The 22,623-nt window shown below is 49.3% G+C and overlaps 1 protein-coding gene across 1 annotated transcript in view; it reads left to right on the forward strand.

Annotated features, from left to right (window-relative positions):
• Positions 1-22,623, forward strand: part of PAX5 (paired box 5) — a 137,778-nt gene that overhangs the window by 31,026 nt on the left and 84,129 nt on the right. Inside the window, exon 6 of the mRNA XM_075137850.1 lies at positions 21,086-21,261. Within this exon, the coding sequence (XP_074993951.1) occupies positions 21,086-21,261 (176 nt within the window). The remainder of the gene's footprint in view (positions 1-21,085; positions 21,262-22,623) is intronic.

Genomic DNA, 22,623 nt, shown 5'->3' on the forward strand with positions numbered 1-22,623 from the left:
CTTTTTCTGTTGGTGCTTTGGGAAGAGCCAGAGTTAATATTTTAAGCTGTAATTGGTGTTGTTGCCAATTGGAAAGTTCCTGCTAAGCAGACAGCACAAAATCACTGAGACACAGAAAACTGGGGTGTCCTGAGACTGGAAGTTTTCTCCAGTTCGGTTTTTGTCTGTCATGGCCTTTGTGTGTACTCCTTGCACGGAGGTTTATTTATTGCTAGAGGTAGTTGTGCAGTATTGACTGAATCCTGCCAGTTTTGGCCTCTCCTGGCATTTGTGGAATAATCCCATTATTTACAAATCTGTCCTGTTATTCAACAAACGTTGGAAGGAAACGCAACACAGGCTATGGGATTGTTTGCACCAGACTTGGTAACTGCATTTTGCACTTTGTGTGCAAATAATTGTGTGAATGGCTGGTCATACTGAGTTTGCAGAAGTATTGGACTCATACCTGCAGGATGTCTGTATTGTCTGGATATGCCTAAGTCAAGAAGACCACCGTTACAAATTTGTCATGGTGTAGTGACCAGGATACAGCAAAGATTGGAGAGAGCTGTAGTACTTACAGAGGACAGTGGTTTTACTTGCTGTGTGCCATGCTGGAGCAAAACCCTGGGGCAGGAACCCCGTGGAACTGCAGATGGAAATAGGGGAAGATGCGTTTTGCAGCAGGCGTGCAGTGGCTCCAGTGCTGCCGGCGTGTGCAGGGCATGCGCACGTGCCGTCAGCCTCCGGCGCTCGGGCTTTGGCGTGCCCTGCGCCTCCCGAGGCACAGGCAGCCTGTGCATGCCCGGCAGCTGTCTGGGGTCCCAGGCAACCAGCAGCTCAGGCAGAGCAGCAGCAACCATCATCAGCAATCAGCAGGAGCTTTGAGCAGACGGCAGGACATCCAGATGTGCTGCACAGATAGCCAAATCCCTCTTTTTGTTCTTTTTTTGCTTCAGCAGACTTTGCAGATGGAAAAAGAAGACCTAGTTGGGAAAATCCAGAGATACAATGTCCCTACCTGCCCCAATAACATGTATATTTGTTAGATGAAGTATTCCACTGATGTTTTGCTGAACTTCCACAAGAAGATGAATTTTAACTTGTTTCCCCACTTCATATTCAGCTAGGCTTCTTTTTTCTGTCTGTGCCTCTGGACAGTTGTCCCAGGTGGTCTGAGGTTTGTTCCCCTGCACTCCAGCTCTCCTGTCGTGACAGGGGCAAGCACAGCACTCGTGCTGACGCACCCCACTGATAACTCTGGAGCAACTTTGCAAAAGCTTTTCCTTGGAGTCAGTTTCAGAGCCACGGCCTTTGCTTTCTCTATTTTCTTCATGAACCTCAGCTGTAGAGACTGGCATGTACATGGAGGTGCCTGCACAGCTGCTTCCTCTTTTTTGTGTGTTCTCGCTTCTGAGGCAGCGACCGTCCACGTAACGATGCCCACGACTTCAGAGATGGAAGAGCAGTTGAAGAGCTTGGACTTCTGGAAGCAACCAAAGTCTTTTCTGCTGGCAGATGTCTAGAAAATTTGAGTGTGGAGTTTTCACATGTTTTATCTCCTCTGAGAATCTGCTGAGAGATATTTGTAATTAAAATATACTTACGGTAATTACTTTAAGGTTATGGCTCTAGCAGGAGACTGATTTTCCTGCAGTTCCATATCACAGGTGGAGGTTGAAATCCAAGGATCTTTAGCTGAGGTGCCTCCCCAGACCCTGTGTTGGAGGGAAATCCAGTTAAAATCTCCTATCACTGGGCACTGAACTGGCTGATTTGTAGCATGGCAAAAGAGATGTCTACAGCAGAGGTCAGGGTATTGGAAATCTGTCAGTGACTAACATCAGTGAAACGCGATGGCTTTCTGATCACATGGGTGCTCCATCTTCATAAAATAGCTTCCCTGTAGCCGTGTACCACGGTGCTGAAGCAGTGAAACGTCTGAAGGCTGCATCTGCAGCTCTCTGAATTTCTTTGGTCACAGGCGGGTAAGGATGTGTGGCTGTTGCCAGCACTTTGTTTTTCAGAAACTTTCTGCAGCTCCATCATCGTGGTACTCGAACATCTTGCAAATAGGCGCAGAGCCAGAGAAAAGATGTCCCTTGTGATGCTGAACGTCAGGGATGCAGGCCAAGTGCTGCAGGGGTGCTTTTCTTGTGGGAATGGTGGCATCACTGAGGGAGGGTGCTTTACACAAATCACATAAACTTTTAGTCAAAAAAGTGAAGAATGCAATCTAAAAAGCAAACTTGCAGTGAGGAGACCTCTGAAAGAACAATTTTGGTTGAGCGGTGGCCATCTTTCAGGGCAGAGCTTAGTTTCACCTTGTTGCAGCAGTAACTGGTCAGACACTGGTGGGCTATTGCATTGCCCTGCAGGAGCTGGTCTGAAAGGGCTTTCACCTCCACACCACCGCTTCTGATGGCCAGGATATATCTCCTCCTCGCCTGTTCTGGTGTGTCATGAGAGAGGGAAGGCACAGCCCCAAGGGAGAAACTGTGAGACAGTTGGTACACAAGTGGGCACATCGAAGACTTCGTGGTGGCTGAGCATTTCAGGTGAAGAGACCAAAATGTCTTATGTTGCCTAAACACGCTTCAGCCCTCCCTTACAATTCTGAGCAATTACTGTTGGACTTTGTGGTCAAGGTATTCCTTCTGGTTTCGCTCTCCTGACAATATAATTTTCTGTAGCTGCTGTCTCTGGGCCATTTGCATGTCAGATCATTCTTTGGAAGGTCTCATAATGAGCAGTTGTTGTAGGGCATGGCGAGCTGCAGCTGCCTGACCACCCTGAATATGGTTCCTTTGAATTGGACAGATTGGTGGAGGCTTTTAAAAAATTCAGGTGCTTCAGAAATGGTACTGATTTCTTGACGGTCTGATGTGACGGCTCAAAGTGCGTGCCTGAACGCAGGCGGCTGGTGCATTACCTTGCGTGTTAACTGGAAACCCTTCAGCGATGCCTGCTGGTTTGGGGTCGGACCCTAGCAATGTGGGGATGGGCACCTCCTGCTCCCTCTGCTCGGCCCGTCCTCGGCTGGGGGTGAAGGGAAGCCCCCAAACCAACCGGCGAGTCGTCTCCCTGGCTCAGAAACCACGTTCGCTAGCTCGTGCGGCTGGAGAGAGCTCAGAAGCCTCCTGCCGTGTCAACGGGGCTCCTCTGCATTTCCTCCCGTCTGCCTGTAATGGATTTTACACCTGAGCGGTTATTTTTGGTGGTACAATTCCTACCTGTCCCAAATGGGACATTTTGTCTCTTGTTAGAATTCACAGAGCTAGACGGGGCTGCTGGTTTCATGCTGTGCAGCATTGACACATGATGTCCTTGTAAACATTACTGTCAGCAGTGGCAATTCCATCTCTATTGTCCCAATAAGATTTCATGCTTGACAGTGCCTGACTTTTTTTTCCGTAAGTTGACTAATAAGAAATAGTCATGTAGCTGGTTTTTCCTTCTCTGATCCCTCAGATTTCCAATTGCTTCCCTGAGAACTGGCACCCGGCTGTTCTCTCCCCGTTCTCGCCCAGGTTTCCTTCCAGGCAGGAGGACGCAGGAGGTGGCATTTCTGGAAGAGTGAGGTTTTGTGGCGCAACAGAGCCTGTCTTCTCCTGCCTCGCCCCAGTCGGGGGGACAGAGAATGGTCCCCATCCATCATGGGAGAGTGGCCAAAACCTGGCGCGGGTGGTCCAGGATGGGAGGAACATAATTACAGATGTGCCTGAATCCAAGGAAGGTTTTTTTGGGTCTGTGGCTTTGAGTTTTTAATTTGTGTATCTCAACAGTTTACCCATTCTCCCTCTCTTACACCCACACGGTCCTTGTTGCAGAGGCGTTTGGTGCCTGATGGTTTGATCAGCACCTTAGTGGGTCAGTTTACTTTAAAGAGGGAGGTCAGGGTGTGGGGATGCTGAGAAATCTGTCCGTGCTTCCCTGGGAAGTTAATGTCCAGCACGTGAAATCAGTGTAAACCTCTGGTATCTCTTGGTCTTGTTCCCATTTGCCAGGTCACCCTTCCAGAGCCTTGTCACAGCTAGGCTAAGTTCCTGAGTACGCTCCCTCCTAGGATGAAAATGGAGCTGTTGAGTCAGTGTCTTGTCTCTGGAGTATGAAATCGGTGCCACTTCACCACTCTGTGAGTGGAAAATTTGTTCGTCAGTGGGGTGTCCACTCATGGTTCCCCTGACCACTGCTGCGGTGGGAGCCCCTGGCCAACGGTGGCCATCGGGGATGAGTTCTCACCAAGCTTCCGGAGACGCTCACATCCCCCGTCCTGCCCCGGGCGCTCTCCTGCGGAGCAGCACTTCCCCCAGCAAAGCAGGGGCTGTGGACGCTGTGGGAGGACCTGGTGTGGTGGCAGCGGCGGAGCGGGGAGGCTGGGCAGACCTGCAGGGGAGCGGGCAGGCGTCGGGGCCTGCCTGGCGCACATGGCCGCCCTGCAGAGCAGGTGCCTCAGGCAGCGGTGTAGGTGGTGGTTGCCGGCCAAACCGATCTCGCTCCACTGGAGCTCCCAGCATTGTCCTTCCTTCAGGAGAGACACAAATCTTCCTGTGCAAGCTGTGAGCTTCAGCTTCGCCTTGCACCACCAGCCATGGCACCACGCCTGCTGTGCACCCGTTTGTCACCTTGGAGACGAAAACGAGCCAAACTCGTTAATCTCTGTTCTGTCCTGTGGCTCTCCCAGCCGGGAGGCTTTCCTCACCTCTGATATTTAAAAAAAAGTAATGGTGCTCCTGGAATTTGCTTCATGACGCCCATGCTGAGTTTGTAAGCCAGTCACATCTAACCAGTTACCACAAAATTGATTCTGGAGCCTTCTGTTTAGAAACCTGCAAGGTACATCCCAGGCAATCACGCTATCTCCATCAGGCACTGAATGAACCAGTCAATAATCACCATTGCAAAGGGTGCAGAGGTCTTTCCTATTACCCTTGATATTTTTTATGAGCATCTCTACATAGGGAATAGCTATATGGATGGACAGATGGAATGTAGATGGTCACTATACATGTGTATACATATAGTATATACATGTATATATGTGTATAGATAGATCTAGATGTGTAGTGTGTTCCTTGTAGCTTGTTCTCTTGCTTTCTGAATGCATCATTCAAATACATGGGCCCAGATTTTTAAACCAGCCTGAGTTAAATCTGTATAGCTTCTGTCCAAAACCTTGTTGTGGAGATAATTGCAAACACTGTGACAATCGCCCTGGTAGCTGGCCAGCCCAGAATGTGTTTTTCTAAGGTGCCAAAGAATTTTTGGATGCACTACAGACATTTGTAACAAGTAGGACTTTGCAGATTGGAGATCTTTATTGCATTTACAACATGTTCAGTTAGAGTGCTCTCACTTCACCGGTGGGGAAACTGAGGCACTAGGGGCTGGAAAAGTCGTGCTGCAGGCTGCCAGCGGCAGTGTGGAAGAGCCAAAGCTTGGAGTCACGTCGGTGGAGACCCAGTTCAGGCTGCCCTCGCAATCACGGCACCGTGCCGGCTCATCTCAGCGTGTCCCAGCGAGCATGTCCTGCTCCCAGAGCAGCCATCGTCCAAGGCAGCCACGGCTGAATCGCTTGTGCTTGCTTGTAGGAAGGGTGTCCTCGCCGACACAAGAGAGACACGGTGGCCTGATAGGGAAAGCTATGTCTGTTTTCAGGTTGATATGATCCATTCCCTTTTGCTGGGTATCGTGCGTGCGTGCGTGGGGATGTGTTTGTTCTCACATTGTACCTCTGTGTGCCCCATATTCCCCACCCACTCATAGACCGAGTGTGTGTACACAGCACAGGGGAGTGACGGAGATACGTGAGTAAGGGCTCCCTCTGTGTCCAGAGAGGTTGTAACTGGTTTTTTTGGGCCGTTTTCACAGGCTTTTGCTCTCCCCTGGGTGATTCCACACACTCCGTGGGAAGCCGAAGGCGGTGTGGGCAGGGCAGGGCAGGTGAGGTTTGGTCCTGCCCAGTGCCCGTGGGTCAGGTACGCTCTGCATCTGAGGGACTTCACCTCTTCATCATTGATTAGTGTTTGCCTGTTCATTCTGATGGCACTTCTGCTCCGCTTTACCTTCCTGGTCACCCTCCAGATCCCACCTCTGGCTGCCAGGGATGTTCGTTTTTATCGCTCATCTGCCAGCCCTCCAACCCTGTTAGCGTGACTTGGTCCCATCCCCTTTCCCTCTGGCTGCAGGCATAGCCAGAGGTCTTGTTCTCTGTAGTAGGACATTGTGATGGGGTGTTAGTTTGCTTGTGAAGTGGGATGTTTTGGGGTCTTGTGCCGGCAGTCATCACCGGTTCTGGAAGGTCACAGCAACAAGGGGAGGGTGTCTTACACATTGCTTTGGTACATAAGCACCAGCGGGTACCATGTCTTGGTTAGACCTTTCTCCAGGTGAGAGGAGACCAAGCGCTGCTGTGGCAGGGAAGGGGTGGTGAGCACGCACAGATGCAGCCCCCGTCCCCATCGCCAGGTGGGGGGAGCCCATCTGGGGCCGCTGCACGGGCTCCTGCTCCCTGCGCTCGCTCGCCGCGTGTCAGAGCCCTCCAACGCAGCTGTTTGTCACGGGAACACTTACAACCTCCAGCAGCTCGGGCCCCCCATCACCTCCTAAAATACAGCTGTTTGGGAGCAGCAGCCCGAGCTAATGAGGGTCCTCTGACGACGGGACGAGCGAAGATCTCCATCAGCAGCTGATGAGCATCGCGGGAGAGGAGGCGGCCACCGTGAGAGGGAGTGGGGTGGGCTCACCGTGTGAGAACCGAAACCCGTTCGTCTGGTGGGTACTGGCAGCTATTAAAAACAAATCATAGATGGCAATACCAGATACAATTGCACTGAGATAGCAGAGGTCCTGAGGAGTCCTGATGGGCTGCCGATAGTCGGTTGAAACAAATTGCCCAGTGCTGTGATACCTCAGCTCCCCATAACAGAGGGCAAATGGCCTTCCAGGGGGAGATATAGATTTTCCTTTGAGATATGGAAAGGGAAATAAATTAAATTATGTTCGAACATAGGGTTCTCTCTCTCTCTCTCTTTAAGAAAAAGAAGGGGAGAGAGAAAGAAGGAAGGCAGATGGGGGGAAAGAGAAAGAGAGAGAAAATAAGCTTCAGCAGGCATTTGCAATTTAATTGATATTTGGCGGCAGGAAGCCAATCAGTATAAGTAAATTGACGTTATAAGATAAAAATAATCACCTAATGGGATGCCTTCCCCCATGGCTGTGGCAGGCCAAATAAATACGGCATCGTGCGTTGAAGCAGCGTGGTGGCCGTTCCTGGGCACAGCCTGCTGCTGCCGCGCTGGCGGGGCTCGGCGCAGGCTGCGGATCATTTTTATGGCATCTGTCTCCGCTCCCCGAGAGCAGGCAATGAGGGGTTGCGCATTGATTGCTGCTCCAGCCAATGGTGGCTGAGGAGAGACCATAATTAATGGCTTTATTTGCTGGAGCACCGCTGAGAACAATCGAGTGTGTTATGGTAACGACTGGTGCCCGCGTTCCGGCGGCACGGGGAGGCGTCGGAGCCTGGCGGGCCGCCCCAGGGCGCGGGGTGCCTTCCCGAGGGCCTGGCGCGGGGCGCGATGGCGGGCGGGAGCTGGCGGTGCTCGAGGGGCTTGGCCGGCGCGGGCGGGCAGCAAGGGGACGATGCCAGGCGCGAGGTGCTGGCAGCATGCTCCTGGTTCATGCCGGTGGTGGTGGCGGAGCAGACCCCGGGTCGTTGGTCTGTCTGCAGCTACGGGCAGAGCTGCCACAATGTCTTCGGGGAGAGGGAAGACAGCAATGGGTGCTGGTGTGCTGGTGGAGGGACCCCGCGTTTCCTACTGGGTGGGGGTAACGGCCCCCAACTGCGCAACCCACCCCCGGCCACTGCCCTCGCGCTGCTGTGCAGCGGTAGCAGAGTCAGCTTCGCACGTTACAAGTTTTCTTTCTTTTCTTTTTCGGAAAAAAAGTCTTTTTCAGAGATTTCACCCAGAAGCAGAGTGGTGTAAACCAGTCATTTTTGTGAACTGTGCATGGTTTTGTTTTGTCAGCACTAGCTTTAGCTGGGGTGTGGGAAGGTGGTTGCAGCTTTGCAGAGCATGCCTTGTGAAGAACCCGTGGCTACAGGTAAATGTTTATGTATACACACGTGTACGAAAATTTCAGGCAGCACGCATCCTGAGTGTTCTTCCTTTCTTCCTAAAGGGAATAAAGTCAAGGAGAGAATTGGGGAAGTAAAAACCGTGAAAAATTATAATGAATCCCTCCTAGAGATTCTGTAAATCTTTTTAAAGGAAAAGTGCTGTCTTTTGCTTAACTATTTGTTGTTCATCACAAAATACAAAGTTGGAGGTATTTTCAGTTTTTGATTAACTAAAACTAATTAATCTTAAACAGCCTGCCAACTCCCCCTAAAAATGTTTATCTTCTGTTTTGCAAAGCATTTTAGACAAAAGCTACAATGAAGAATAATCATGCCTTGCAAGTCATAGAAAATAATTTGAAGAGTTTGCTTACACCTAAAACTTTGATATTTTTTAAATACGTGTTCTGTTGCCCTGGTTATGCAGAGTGGCATTCCAGTCTCTTGGGTTACGTACATTTGTACTAGCAATGAGAAGAACGCCTTAGAAAGCATCCTACGCTCCATGCGATGCACTGCACCGCAAGCACGGACAGCAATGCAATAAACTGCAAGTAAGGCTGACACACTGGAGCAAGACCCACCTGGGCCAGGGGATGCTCCCGAAATGGGAGCACATGGTGGACGAGGGGGGGCTAGTGCTCGGGCTTGGTCAGTCATGAGGAGTGAAGGCTTATTTGCTTTTTAATACTTCTACATGTATGTAGATAGATATAGATATATAGAGAGAGATGATAGGATGAGAGGAAACGGCCTCAAGTTGCACCAGGAGGGGTTTAGTTGGATGTTAGGAAAAATTTCTTCACGGAAAGAGTTGTCAGGCCTTGGAACAGGCTGCGCAGGGAAGTGGTGGAGTCACCATCCCTGGAGGTGCTTAAAAGACGTGTAGACGTGGTGCTTAGGGACATGGTTTAGTGGTGGGCTTGGCAGTGTTGGTTTAATGGTTGGACTCAGTGATCTTAAGGGTCTTTTCCAGTCCCAATGATTCTGTGATTCTATGATTCTGTGTGAGCTGATTACTTTATATTTAAACACTAAAATGATTTTGAACTGGAAAGCTAAAATAACTTTCATTTGAAAGTCTCGGGATGGGTTCTCTCGAGACGTTCAGGATTTTCCCCAGTAGGCTTTGTGTCATGCAGTTCTTCAGAAATGATCCCCGCTTGTGAACAAGATTCAGTTTCAGTCAATCAGTGCTTTCCAGAAAACGTCTCAAAAATTTCCCTGTCACTGCAGGTTTGCAGCACAGTCAGAATCACATCCCCTGCCCTTGGCTGCTGCGGCACCAAGCAAACCCTGTGTCTGCCACGCTGGGCGTTCGCTCTCAGACCACCATTACTGATTCATAGAAATTATTGGTTTGCCAACAGCTGGCTGTCGGGAACAGAGAGATACAGCAGTCTTCAAAAATGATTTGCCAAGCTCTAGCCATATATATATATTTTTTTGAAATTTTTATTTTTCCTGGAGGAGTTATCCCATTAGATGGGAGGGGAATAAGTGAGCTTAGGAAAACTGGCGCAGACTCAGTCTGGCAGTCTCAGCTGGTGTGGTGGGGCTGTTCCCAGCGTGTTTGTCTCAAGTGAAGCTGCAGGAACAGGCTCGCCTGCTTGAGAGATTGTTGGCAGAATTCCCATGATGCAGCCCAAAAAGCCACTCAGCCTCCCTCTGAATGAAAGCAGGTTTTGAAATAACAGAAATACGTGCAGAGAGATTCTCCCATACTTGCTTAATAAGGGCATCCGTGTGATAAGCACAGTGTCAAGGGAGTTGTACTGTAGATTGCTGAGTCTACTGCAGGATAAATAATTAATGTTTAGATGACGCTAATTAATTACAGTAATTAGCAAAGAGCTACACTGTTTTTCCTTAAAAGTAAAATCTTGGCTGACTAATTTTATTCTACGTCCAGTACATCAGAACATTTAAGGCAGAACCATAAAATGCAAACATATACAGGGAGACGTCATTTTCATTGGGTCATAGAGTACCAGGTTGGAAGGGACCTCAAGGGTCATCTGGTCCAACCTTTCTCAGCAAAAGCACGGTCTAGGCAAGATGGCCTAGCACCCTGTCCACCTGAATCTTAAGAGTGTCCAATGTTGGGGGATCCACCATTTCCCCCAGGGAGATTATTCCAATGGCTGATTGTTCATTGTGAAAAATGTTGCTCTTATGTCCGGTCGGAGTCTTCCCAGCCCTTTGACTGGTACGGCATCGCAGGAGCAAAGGAGGGTGCTGAGGGCTGCTGAAGTCGGCACGTCGCTGCCTCTGCCCTGCACCTGCAGTGCGGAGCGTGCGTGTGCGTGCCCGTTCGCGCCGGGGCTGAGACCTGTGGGTGCTGGTGCACGGGATTTTGCTCCGCGCACCCTGTTCATTCACAGCATCTCCCGTGCGGGCAGGCAGCATCTCCCAAATCGCAGCTGTGAGAGCCGCGGTGGTGGCAGCAAGCGTTGTGCCCTCCCTTCTGGAGGAGGGTGCTAAGGGTGGGGGACACCAGAGGCTTCCCCGCGCAAGGTGGGTTACAGCTGGGAGGACCTCCTGTCGGTGCTGTCCCCCTGGGCACTGGTGGGAGACCTTCCTGGCTGTGGGAGCTGCCGGACCACGCTGCAGGCAGTGAACTGCTTCATGAGTGCCGCGGTGGTGGGTGGCCCTGGGGAAGCCGCTCACAGGCGCAAATTGGGCATCGTCCCACCACCCATGCTCCCCACTCCCATCTCTGGCTAACGGCTGAAGCCGACTTCAGCGGGATCCAGAAACCACCTCAGCATCTCTCCTTCAAGAGCTGGTTTGATGGACCTTCTCCATCGCCGACCTCTGCTCGGAGGAGGACGGAATGTGGGGAAGCGCTGTACTCCACTGATGTTGCCAGGTTGAGGAGATGGATCTGCACAGCCAGCAGTAACGGCAGCGTGCCTGGCAGCACCCGCGTCCTGGACTCTGTGCCGGGTGCTGTTTAAGCATGAAACGGCGCTGCGGACCCAGGCCCGGGGACGCCTGCGGCTTGCGGCGAGTGCGGGAGAACGCAAGTGCGTTCAGGCAGACAGAAAGTGTGGCCGACGGGAGATGGATGCACAGGTCCAGCTTCTGGATGTAAGAAGTAAATGGAAATTTTTGAGGCGTAAAAACCCACATTACACCGCTGTGGAGGATCTTTAGAAGTTAATTTCTCCCTACTAATGCACGTGGATAAAATATATAAAAATACCGTTAAACTTGCACTTTGTGTGACTTGTAAAAATCCATAGGTGCATATTACATTATATTTTATAGCGGTGTTTTACTCCGGTTTTGCATTATGCCTGTAAGCCATTATGTTGAATTCAGTTGAGACATTTCTTTGCTTCCTTGTAAGCATACACATTTGCACGCTTGAGACCACAGTTCTTGATTTTGTAAAACGAGGCTTTATTTAATTTATGCACAAAAGTCTGCAGGTATTAACAGCTTTTTGTGAGTGCTGTTTGTGGATAATTGGATGGAGAGTGTGGATGGACACCTTCCACTTGTTGGATGGTGCACAGCATCTGCCTGCAGCTTGCAGCCACACTGCTGGTGGAGTGAGCTGCATCCTCCGCAGTCTTTCTCTCTCCTTTGCATGCAGTAAATCCAGCCTGTCACAGGTTGGTGGTACGTTTGAATGTTTTTCTAGGAATTTGCATTTAAGGAGGAGTAGCATTGCTGCTTGGGAATCCTCTGTATTTCTGAGGAGCTTTACCAAGGTCTTTGGCAGCGCAGTGGAGGAGGGCTTTCCTGCTGGGGTTTGCCAGCAGTCAGCCTGCTGGGATGCAGCAGTGCTCTTGGTGCTTCTAAGTTCAGCTCATCAAGTGCGTGGGATGTGGGTGAGCTCTTCACCACTTTTATTTTCTTTGGGTGAGTTTCCAAGATAGTGCTTTGCAAAGAATTCAAGGTGTTAGGTGGATATATTGCGTTGCTGTTTTAAGCTTGCATGGAAAGATTAGTTTTGACTGATGACAATTGAATGGCCTGTTTTTTTCTCATCAAATGTCAGTTCCTGGGGAGGGCAGAATTTTGGCAGTCTCTGTCAGGTCCACGCAGGCTGTAGCTGTTGCAGGGTGTGCAATGCCAGCCGCTCGCAGTGTGCAAACTTCCCGCTAACTTCCACGGGTCCGCTTTCTACTCTGGTGTCCGCTGCGTTTCGCTCCACCAGGGTAGCAAATGCCCCAGAGTTCTTGTACCAAGTGGTTACTCCTCTTTGCACAGACCCCGTCGGGCTGCATTTGCATGTCCTACCACCGCTTTTTCCTTTGGCTGTCAGATTTTGGTCTCCCTGTATTTTTCAGAGCTGTAAATCCTCTCCCAGTCGGTCATAACCAGAGGCCAGTCTGGCATTTCCAGAGAGAAGCAGAGCACAATTTCATCTCCAACCTGCTCTAGTCTGTGTCACCCAAGTATACCTAGAAATGATTTTTTGAAAGAAATTGTGAAAGGATGTGTTACAGCATGGTATGGAAGTAGGTATAAACTATGTTAAAATTGCTTGAATGAGCTTACAACAGCCATTTAAAACCGCACTTTGAGCTGGGAGTACATGACATAAAGCGCACGTCTCCACAGCTTGCTGCTGAACACAGTTTACAAAAACGGATTAGGAAGAGTCAGTTTCTTGCAATCATTTGTTAATAAACTTGTCATGACTTATTTTATATATATAGTTACTGCTGTTTTGTCTCCACTTAAATATTATAGAAGTCATAGAAACATAAGCCCATTCCTACATTATGCTGCAGCTGGGCTTGTCCAGGCCCCAGGAGCTGCGGGGGGCTTGCATGTGCTCGCTGTGTGCGAGCTGGGCTCAGGGCATCCGCTCCGTCCTGCTCAGCCTCTTCCTTTTAACCTCTGCCTCTGCACTTCTGAAGTCCCCACCGAGGAGGGGGAGAGGTATCACTGACATAATTTTTGCTGCTTTCTAAACATAAAACCGCCTCAGAAGAGCAATCACAAAACCCACAGCAGCTCCCTCACTCCCTCGAGCTGCTGTCCTTAGATGAGCTCTGCCCCGTGGTGGGGCCGGCGGCTGCAGGCGTGACAGTGGCTCCTCGAGGGTGCTGCATGGAGGCTGACGGCTTGCATGCTTGGGACGGTCTGGACGACAACCTGTGCGGCTCAGCAGATCACTGCCTCCGATGTGCCGAGACCCCCGCTGGGGTGGGCACGTCTGTGCGGCGAGCTTTGCCGCTGCCCCAGAGCACTGCGGAGGGGACAGTCCGGAGAGCCCCAGGGCGCCTGGCTCCCCTTCTTCTCCGCAGCCCTCGCTGCAGCTGCTGGGCAGCAAAGCAACCCCAGGCTTGCCCTAGGTCGGTCTGCAGCTCACCGGGGAGTGGTGCAGCAAGGCTTGCTCTGACCCGGCTGGAAGCCCTCCAGCCCGCAGGCACCGTCAGCCTGCCTGCAAATGGTGCAGTGGGCAGCGGTGATGAGGCTGTGTCCTGCGCGTGCAAAGCTTGCGGCGTGAGCAGAGCCCGTCCGGCTGACAGCCCTTGCAGGTGCACAAGCGATCCAGCTCCACTCAGTGGCACTATTTGCGCAAGTGTTTGTTCAGATGTATAGGCTGTCAGGTTCACGAGTGTTGGGGCTGCCGAGGTGTGAGGTCCCACCACACCTTCGCTGACCTCTCCAGTGGGAAGTGTGGGATGGGGTGACTGCAGGGCTTTCCTAGCACAAACCAGGAGATATATAATAAAATTTCTGTGTGGCTACTGCGGGATTAAAATCACTGTAGGAGGAGATGAGCTGTAATCTCATGGGAAATCCATTCTGTTAAATAAAACCCCTTTTTTTGGTGATGCCGTAACCAGCTTGGTGGTGCAGCTTTGCAACTATGGAGTTGCACCCTGGGTGTGCGATAACGCTGCGGGGTGGCACCTCATGGGTGTACAGGCACGGCTCCAGCTCATACATCTTGTGGGTGTACAGCGTGGCTCCAGCTCGTACATCAGGGAGGACCTCCAGCTGTCCTAGAGAGCAGAGACAAATGTTCTCATAGTGGAGAGGAGCTCCATCACTTCTGAGCGAAAGACCAGAGGTGGCTGGTTGATGATAAAAGTGCTAATTGCTGTGCTGCTGAGCATTTTAGGAAGAGCAGCACTGACAGGCCAACGACGCAGCTCAGATACTTCCACCTTACTTCTTCCGTTTCCTGGAGGTGGTACAAACACAGTGCTGGGTGTACAGGCACCGGGCAGCCGCCTGCCAGACGTGCTCCGCACAGTAGACGGGTGCTGCCGGGAGCAGTGCGGCGTGATGAGGGTTCGCCGCTGGGAGTCAGGGAGATGCAGCCTGGTTTGCGACCATGCATGGGGTGAAGGCATCCTGCCAAGAGCCGGGGACCCTCCCCTTGCTGCTGGCTGGGTGAGGGCAACTGGGACGAAGGTGGCAGCAGAGCCTGAATGCCCCTGGCTCCAGCAGCAGCGGGTGACTGTGCCAGAGCAAATGGCAGGACAGAGGGGAGGCTGGGGGCAAGTGGGGCTTACCCAGGCTGGCCGTGCATTTAAACAGCAGGTGGGAAAAGGGCTGAAGACCCCCTGCCATCCAGCGCAAGCTGCAGATGTGGAGACCCCTGGCCAGCTCTGCTGCTGCGGGGCCTGCAATGTGCTGGGCAGTGTCCGGCGGGGGCCATCCCCCAGGGAAATGTGCGTGCAGGCCAGTTTGCAACTTGTGCCGTACTTGGGGGCTGGAGCATGGACGTGCCACAAAACTGCTGTTTTCCCTGCTTGTCCAAATGGGGAACGGCGTGGGGTGGGAGGTGGCAGGCGCTGACCAGAGGGCAGGGGGCTCGGGCCACTAGGGCTCTCGTGTCCTCACACCATCCCAACTGCGAAATCGGTAAAGTACCCATAAAACCAGAATGCCAAGGTGGGAGCGTTCAGCAAAACCCCCGGAGTTTTTCCAAGGAGGCAGGACAATGCGCTGCCGTCGGCAGATGTTGGTCTCTGTGTCTCCAGGAGGAGCAGAGCTGGTCCAAGTATATCTAACAGGTCAAGCCTTGAAATGAAGAAGCAATAAGCCACTGAAATGGTACTATCACCGAAACATGATTGATCAATTGAATTCTATCAGAGACAGTGGGCAGTGAGATTAACTCAGGCCTGATGGGTTCAATGAGTTAAAGCATGATGTTCATTTCAGCTTCATTTCACCAGTCTTTGCTTGTGAAATTGGTCAATCAATAGAGGTTGAAGATCATATATATATATATTGGTGACCATCTTATAGGGAATATAATCTAGCGTAGTCAGCTCCTGACTCCAGCTGCCTTCAGTGGGTAATGGAGACAGAGCAGAGACTCTATCAGTGCCATCGAAATGGCCTGATATCTTCTCCAAATGAAAAGTATTTTTGGATCTCTGATGATTTATCTTTTTTTCCCCCTCTTTCTCACTTTGATCTACGGCAAAACCCATACCCATCTTCATGAAATATAGTGATTTCTCTTGAAAATATTTGCGCGATGATCAGCTATACACACTTCAAAATATAAAGCTTCTTTTTAGTGAAACTGTCCTTTGAAAAAATAAATAACAGTGCTTAGAAAACTCAAATAGTGTAAATGCAAAGATCTCTCACCGTGTATGCGGTCCTGAAACTAACGCTTTACTGGGAAGAGCATGAGGCTGTTGGCTGCCAGATGCACAAAATCCCGAGAAGGTGGCATGAAAATTCAGTTTATGTTTTAAACAAAGCCTTCCAAATGGTAATTAAACAAAGTCTTTATCTTCTCTGGACTAATTTACAGGCATGCTACAAGGAAACAAATCACCTTTTTGCCTCCTGGTAATATTTCATTTGCTTCATAATGTTTTAAATGTGGTGAATAACATCCTTCCTAATTAGCCTGCATTTCCCTATAAGGTGGAGTAATTAGGTATGATACCAGGTAATGAAGTTGGACAGTACAAATTAGAGACAGAAACGATGTCCTTTATGAATATGGGCTGTTCATGGTATTAGCTATTTACTTCCTTGATTCACCCTGTAAAACCACATTGTTTAAAAAAAGAAAACAACCTGAAAACCTGAAACCAGAAGATTCTGTTTTTCTTCAGAAGAGCATCGCATCAGACAGATGTACCATGGAGGTGTGCACTTCATGGTACATCATTGTTATTAAAAACACTGGAAATATTATTCCAGTTGAATTTGTGGATGGCACCAATTTCTCAGCTGCTGTCACCTGGCTGAGGTCCTTTACTGGAACTGCACTCGTTTAGACCAGGGCAGAGTCTATCCCATGCTCTTTCACAGTGACACTTCATAATGCAGTAATGAAATTGTGCTATTGTCCCTCTCTGAATAAAAAAAGACAAGGTGGAGTTGATCTTTTTTTTTTTCCTAATACTAAGCTTTTAGGCTTTTAAACATGCTCTAGTGTTTAGCGAAGATAGGGTCTAGGGTCATTTGTTCTCCTTATTTTGGCCCACAGTTTTGGAAACGTATAAGCAAAGCACTATTTTAAATCAAGTGAGTTACGTGGTGACTATTGCTAAAAATCTGTTTTAGGCGTATGTAGCAATTTCAACTATTCTCCTTCTGTTTCAGAAAACATGTCTTGAACAACCATTTAACCATAAAAGTACGCTAAAAGAAATTAGACCACAATTTATCAAATTCTTTAAACTGATCCTGCCATTTGCTTAGGTCCCCAGAAAATAAGTTGCTCGTAATTAATGAAAACGTAGTACTTCTGGATGATAGCCACACCATTTAGGCAGCCTTTTGTCAGCAAGACCGTGCATGGTACCTCTTCTCAGAGGTGGATCTGTTCTGCACCTGACTCTTCCTAGACTGTTCAGACTCTGGTTAGCCATAGGAAATCTTTGCTAGTGTGCAATACTAATGCTAGTGTGCATTATGTTAGCCTTCAGCTGTCCAACTCAGGACAGTTTCTTTAGGAGAGTGTCCGGCTTTTGTTGTGAAACCACAGGTCGTTTTTCTGGGTAAGATGCAAACAGGGAAGAAGGTGTCCGTGCAGTTCAGAGTGAGAAATGATTGCTTTTTCTTGCACCTAGCAAGTGCCCGATGGTAAATTTGGAACTGGGGAGGTGTCACTGGGACTCTGCCCCATGCAAAGATGTACCTGACATGGCGAGTCCTCCAGCTGCAGACGGCAAGCTGGGTCACGTGCCGAGCTGCGCGCACCTAAGAGGACCCGAGTTGGTGTCCGGAGTGGGGCTGGATGGCTGGGAGGGACTTGGACCAGACCGCTGGGCAGGCAGCCGGAGCCGCTCCGGCACGTGCTGGAGCTTAGTGCTGGCAGAGCGGGAGGCACGGGCTCTCCCTGGGGAGTCAGGGCAGATCTGGATGCACAGTTGCCAGCGCATCCCCGGGAGGCACGGCGCTTCTGGCGTCGTGCTGGGAGGGCAGTGTGTTGCAAGGAAGTGGTGGTCTAACGGCAGCATCTTGTCCCGTCTATGTAATCTGCTAGAGGTGAGGGGTGAAATATTTGTTAGAGAAGAATGTCTTCTTTTGCATTAAGGAGAGTATTATATCTGTGCCCTTCATTAGCATTTCTGGAAAGATGCCATTGGACTGGGAACTAATTGTTTTGCAGAGTAGGTAGGTACACTCGTAGTGCTACTGTCAACAAAACATAACCCTCCTAGGTGGATGCATTGATTACATGAAAAATGTTTTTACCACTCCCTGGAGCCTATTTATAACCCAAAGTGTTTCAAACCTGCCAACAGTATTTTAATTATCGAAGATATTCTAGTGTATTCAAACAATGCGTAATGCTAATGGTAATTAGCTCACATTTATATAATGTCTAACAGCCAAACGCATCCCAAAGACCTTCATGAACTTTCAGGTGTCATGTGCAGTGTATAGGAAGTCCTTTACTTGTGCAGTGAAATGCAGCACTTACTTACCTGCAATTAGTCTGAGTTTGGGAAGCACAGTGGAAAAGGACAAGCTATCCCTTCGTTCATGGGATGTGGAGAGGGAGTGATAACGAGGGCGAGTCAGGTTTGGGTGGTTCCCAGACTCCTCTCACAAAGGTGCTGGATCCTCTGGGCAGTGACAGCCATCCCGGTGGTCTCAGCCCTGCCCCATTCCTGCCCGGGTCCCTCCCGGGCAGCAAACCCTGCGTGCATTGCTCCTTCATCTCAGCACAGCCCGGCTGCGCTGGGAAGCACGGCTCAGAGGCTGATCCCATCTCAGGTCCTCGGGACAGCACGCGGAGGCTGCAGCAAACAGAGATGTGCGGATGGAGTGGGGAGGCAGCCCTCTCTGGCTGGCGGCACAGGTAGTGCTTCCAGCACTGTACCAAGTCCTGACCTTGAGACCAAACCCTTCCAGAACTCCACCACCATCTCCGTGTGACTTCGTCCCCTGCCATACTGCCCAGCGCTGTGCAGCAAGGCACCTTGTCTGCGGGCTCCTCCCAGGTCTCTCTGGTTCCGTGTTTGCGGATTTCCATTGCAGAGGGAGATCTCCTCCTCTTCCTCATATTTCTCGGGATGCTTTGGCGGCAGGCGCCCGGGGCGGTCCCCTGCCTTGCTGCCCCTTGGAGGAAGGGCAGCCGGGGATGGACATGGCCGAGCCGGTGCCATGGGCACCTGGTGGTGTCTCTGTCTGTGCCCATCCCAAGCCACCCCTCTGGACACCGTGCTTCTGGATCGGGGTGGGAGCCAATGCTGCCCCCAGCCCAGCCCCGGTGCCGGTCCCTGGCCGAGGCTGCTGCGCCGGGCTTCGCCTTCCTCTGGCTCCTCTTTTCCAACTTATTCACCCACAAAAAAGTCCGGAGCTGCACTCCGTAATACAAGTGCTGCTGGTGAAACGCAAGTCGGCTGCTCCGTATTTAAATACAATGGGGTGTCATTATACACATTGTCTCTGGGTGTACAGACAATGCACAAACTGCACTGGCGTCTCCAAGAACATTTTCCGGGTCATACCACGTCTTGGATCATTTCACTCCCTTTCATCACCCCCTTAGACCAAAACTGCATAAAGCTTTAACTTTGATGCCAAATTGTGAATAACATTAGTTTAACCTGAAATTTAAAGCCAGCGTTTGTGTGCTCCAGAGACAGGGTCTCCCCGGCCTTTTGCTACCATGCAGCTAGCAACCAGAATTTTAATTTTATAAGCCATGGTTGACTAAACCCAGCACTAGGTCTATTAGATATTATTTGATTTAGAATAGTTAAAAAAAAAAAAAGATTTAAAGAGACATTGCTCTCTTATATCCCTTTGTATTTTTTCACAGCTCTGTACACATGCTTAGACTTTCTATTCAGAGAACAGGTTCAGGGTTTTTTTCCTGATAAACTGATCCTTGCACTTCACAAAAGCCAACATTATCTAATCTTGATTTAAGTCGCACGACTTTGTCTAAACACATAAATATAAAGCTGTTGTTGCCTCAATTGCTAACTAAAATTTAGAAGGAAGTGTCCAGCATTAACTGCTAACATCAAGTGCCTGTTCAATGTAAGCGGTTTGTTACAGAGAGTTGTAGGTTGTACCTAGGTTGAAAAGGTATTTCCGTGTGTCGGTCCCCCAGTTTGAGAGTTCTGTCTTAAAGCAGCCTGGTTTTCTGGATACACAGCATTTTCTGCAAAATCCAGCTGTGCTGAAGGATGATCTCAAATCAATAGTCCTTTGTGAAAAATCTTGTCCACTGAGCATCACCCATGTTACTGCTGGCCAGCACATGTCTGGGGACAAAACTGGTGTCTACAGCAGCAGGGTGTCTTTGCACAGATTGCCTCTGATCGTTGCAGTCAAAAAACTTGATGCAGAATCTACCAGAGAAGGTCTGAGTGATGTTATTCCTCTGCAGACTACTTGGACAGTAAGCCACTGCAACACTTATGAAAATCTTGTTCTTAAGGATGCATTTAAATTCTGCTCAAAATTACCTTGGCAGCGAGATTCTATTTTTAAAATGTTTCCTCCCTCTGTCTAGTGTGGTGTTGCCATCTGGAGAAGAAATCTGAAATTTACTGTTGTTCTTGGAGTTCCACCTCCTGGAGTCCTGGGAATACTGCAGACCTCAGCTTTCAGTGCGTAAAAGATACATTTCTAGCACTGACAGGTGAAGGAAAAGTAGAAAACCACTGTGAATCTGCAAAAAGCAAATTGAAACAAGTCCCTGTATTGCAAGAGTCTTTTCGAACTGCCAATCTAAACATTTCTCAAACTTGTCCCATGGCTTTTCAGCCATGGGCAGTCACTTACGACTTCTGCTCAAAATCTCTGCCAACGGGGAGAGAGAGAAAGCCATGCCTTGGAGCCCAGGCTTTCATCATGCCAATAAGCTTAAGAAATACAAAATGAAATTGCAGTGCCAGGAAAGTGCACTGGATCAGGCCTTGCTGAGGGTGTTGCAGTGGTAACTCTGAGCCCCAGGGATGTCCCATCTCAGTATGGTGCAGGTAGCGCCTGTGTTTTGGAGGTTGTCTGACCAGCTCCTGCCAGCGGGAGGTGGTGCTGGATGGAGAGTCCCTGCTTTCTGACATGAGCACACCATAGCTCAGAGCTCGGCACGCGGTGGAGCTGAGCAAGACTTGAGGTACCGCAGGAAGCGGGTGAAGCGTATGGACCGTGACTGGGCAAAGCGGATCTGCTGGAGCTGACCCAAGTTGACTGTGACTGTACCACCAGGTGGTGTACTTATCCTCCCGTGTCCTCCTGCACCCAGACCATGAACCAGACAGTTTCTCAGGTGGTGCAGTAAAAGTGACGCGAGCAAAGATGTGACCATTATCCTTTGTCCTGCCTTTAAATTACGTGTGAAATCATTGGTGGTAAATTGTGTTGAGGGTTGGCTGTACTGGAAGACTGGTCAGTGCGTCTTCTGGCAGTATGTGTCTTGCTTGTAACCTCCTATCAAAGAGTCCTCATGGTGTCACCATAGTGGTACCCACGTTTGTGCAAGGGATAAAATGAGACACTCCTCTGTAGGTCTTATCATTGCGATACCTACTTATTCTCTGTCTTCTCTCTCCTCTTCGAAAGGTATTCAGGAGTCTCCAGTACCAAATGGCCATTCTCTCCCAGGCAGAGATTTTCTTCGGAAACAAATGCGAGGAGACCTTTTCACCCAGCAGCAGCTAGAAGTGTTGGATCGAGTCTTCGAGAGACAACATTATTCTGACATTTTTACAACAACTGAGCCCATCAAACCAGAGCAGGTACTATTGCAAACATATGGTGTTTTCCTGATATGCTTTCTGCTGGCAGAGGTCTGCTTGGTGGAAATCACCAAACACTTCTCAGAGTCTGAGTAGAAAAACATGGAGACACAGTGTTGTATCAAGCTCTTCAGTCAAGTGCACGTTCGCCGTAGAAGACTTGACTATTAAAAAATGAAGGAAAACACTTGTTGTATAAACATTAGCAAGTGTTTGGGTATGAAATTACAGCTGATCTGGGCCAGTTACAAATGAGTGCTTAAAGAGCGTCACAGCTTCTGATGCTTTTGTTAAATCAAAAGCAGGCTATGTGGAGAAGACCTGCAAAACCCAACACCTAATTTTGGTTCATAGTTAGCGTGATTGTGCACACAAATTAGATTTTTGTATCCAGAAATGGCTTATTAGGCATGTAATTGACCATTTGCTGAGAGAAACACCCAATTAGTATGTGAACGTAAATTAGTTGCACCTACAGATTAGCAGTGTGTTTGAGAAGGACTTGGCACTAATTTTTTGGGAAAGTTCCATTTTTGCAGGCGCAGGACAGAAGCACATGCAAAAACTGATGAGCTATGTCTCTCTGTGTTCTTCTTCTTGGGTGGCAGCCTTTAATTTAGCTGCTGAGAGGGAAGTGGAAATGAATATACTGCTGTCAGCAGCAATATCGGTCTAGCTTGCTACTTAATGATGTATTTGGCCATTAATCTTCAGTGTTCTTAATATTAGACCTGCTTTTTAGCAAGGTGGATGGACGTAAACTGCAGACAACCACTCATTTCCCTTGGAGGAATCTATACATTAGAGGGCCACTGGAGATTATCTCATGGCAGGCTACTACCATCGTGGCTCCAGTTAAGGAACATGTATTGGTATAAATTTTTTGAAAAATTACTTACTTATGCTGAAAGTCATATGGTAGAGTAGAAATTTCTCATGCCTTTAAGCTCATATCTGTCATTAGTTATTTCATTCATAGACCCATTTGCTTTTCACCAGCTTCTGCTGGTTTTGTGGTTTCCCTGCTTTGTATTTGCTGAGGAACTCTGCAGATCTGAACTCAAGCTGGAAAAAGATGAGGAAGATGCTGGGGTCAATTTGATTTTTTTAAAAACTCGTTAGGAAAGCCAAACAAGCAGTGTCTCTGAAAGGTGAAATGGCCTTCGCGTACCACTAGATGGTGGTTATCCCATCTGAACACCCGTGATACCGGGGAGGACAGGCACTGCGCCCACTCCTGCAGCCAGCCTTTTCGGTGTTGGTCACTTGGAAGTTGTGCGGTGTTAGATCTGTCCCTCTTTTTAACTTTTATATGCCCAAAAAGTCATTACAAAGAGAGTGGTGATGGAAGAGGATTGTTTC

Source organism: Calonectris borealis, chromosome Z, assembly GCF_964195595.1.
Source record: "Calonectris borealis chromosome Z, bCalBor7.hap1.2, whole genome shotgun sequence".
In the NCBI taxonomy this organism is placed as follows: domain Eukaryota; kingdom Metazoa; phylum Chordata; class Aves; order Procellariiformes; family Procellariidae; genus Calonectris; species Calonectris borealis.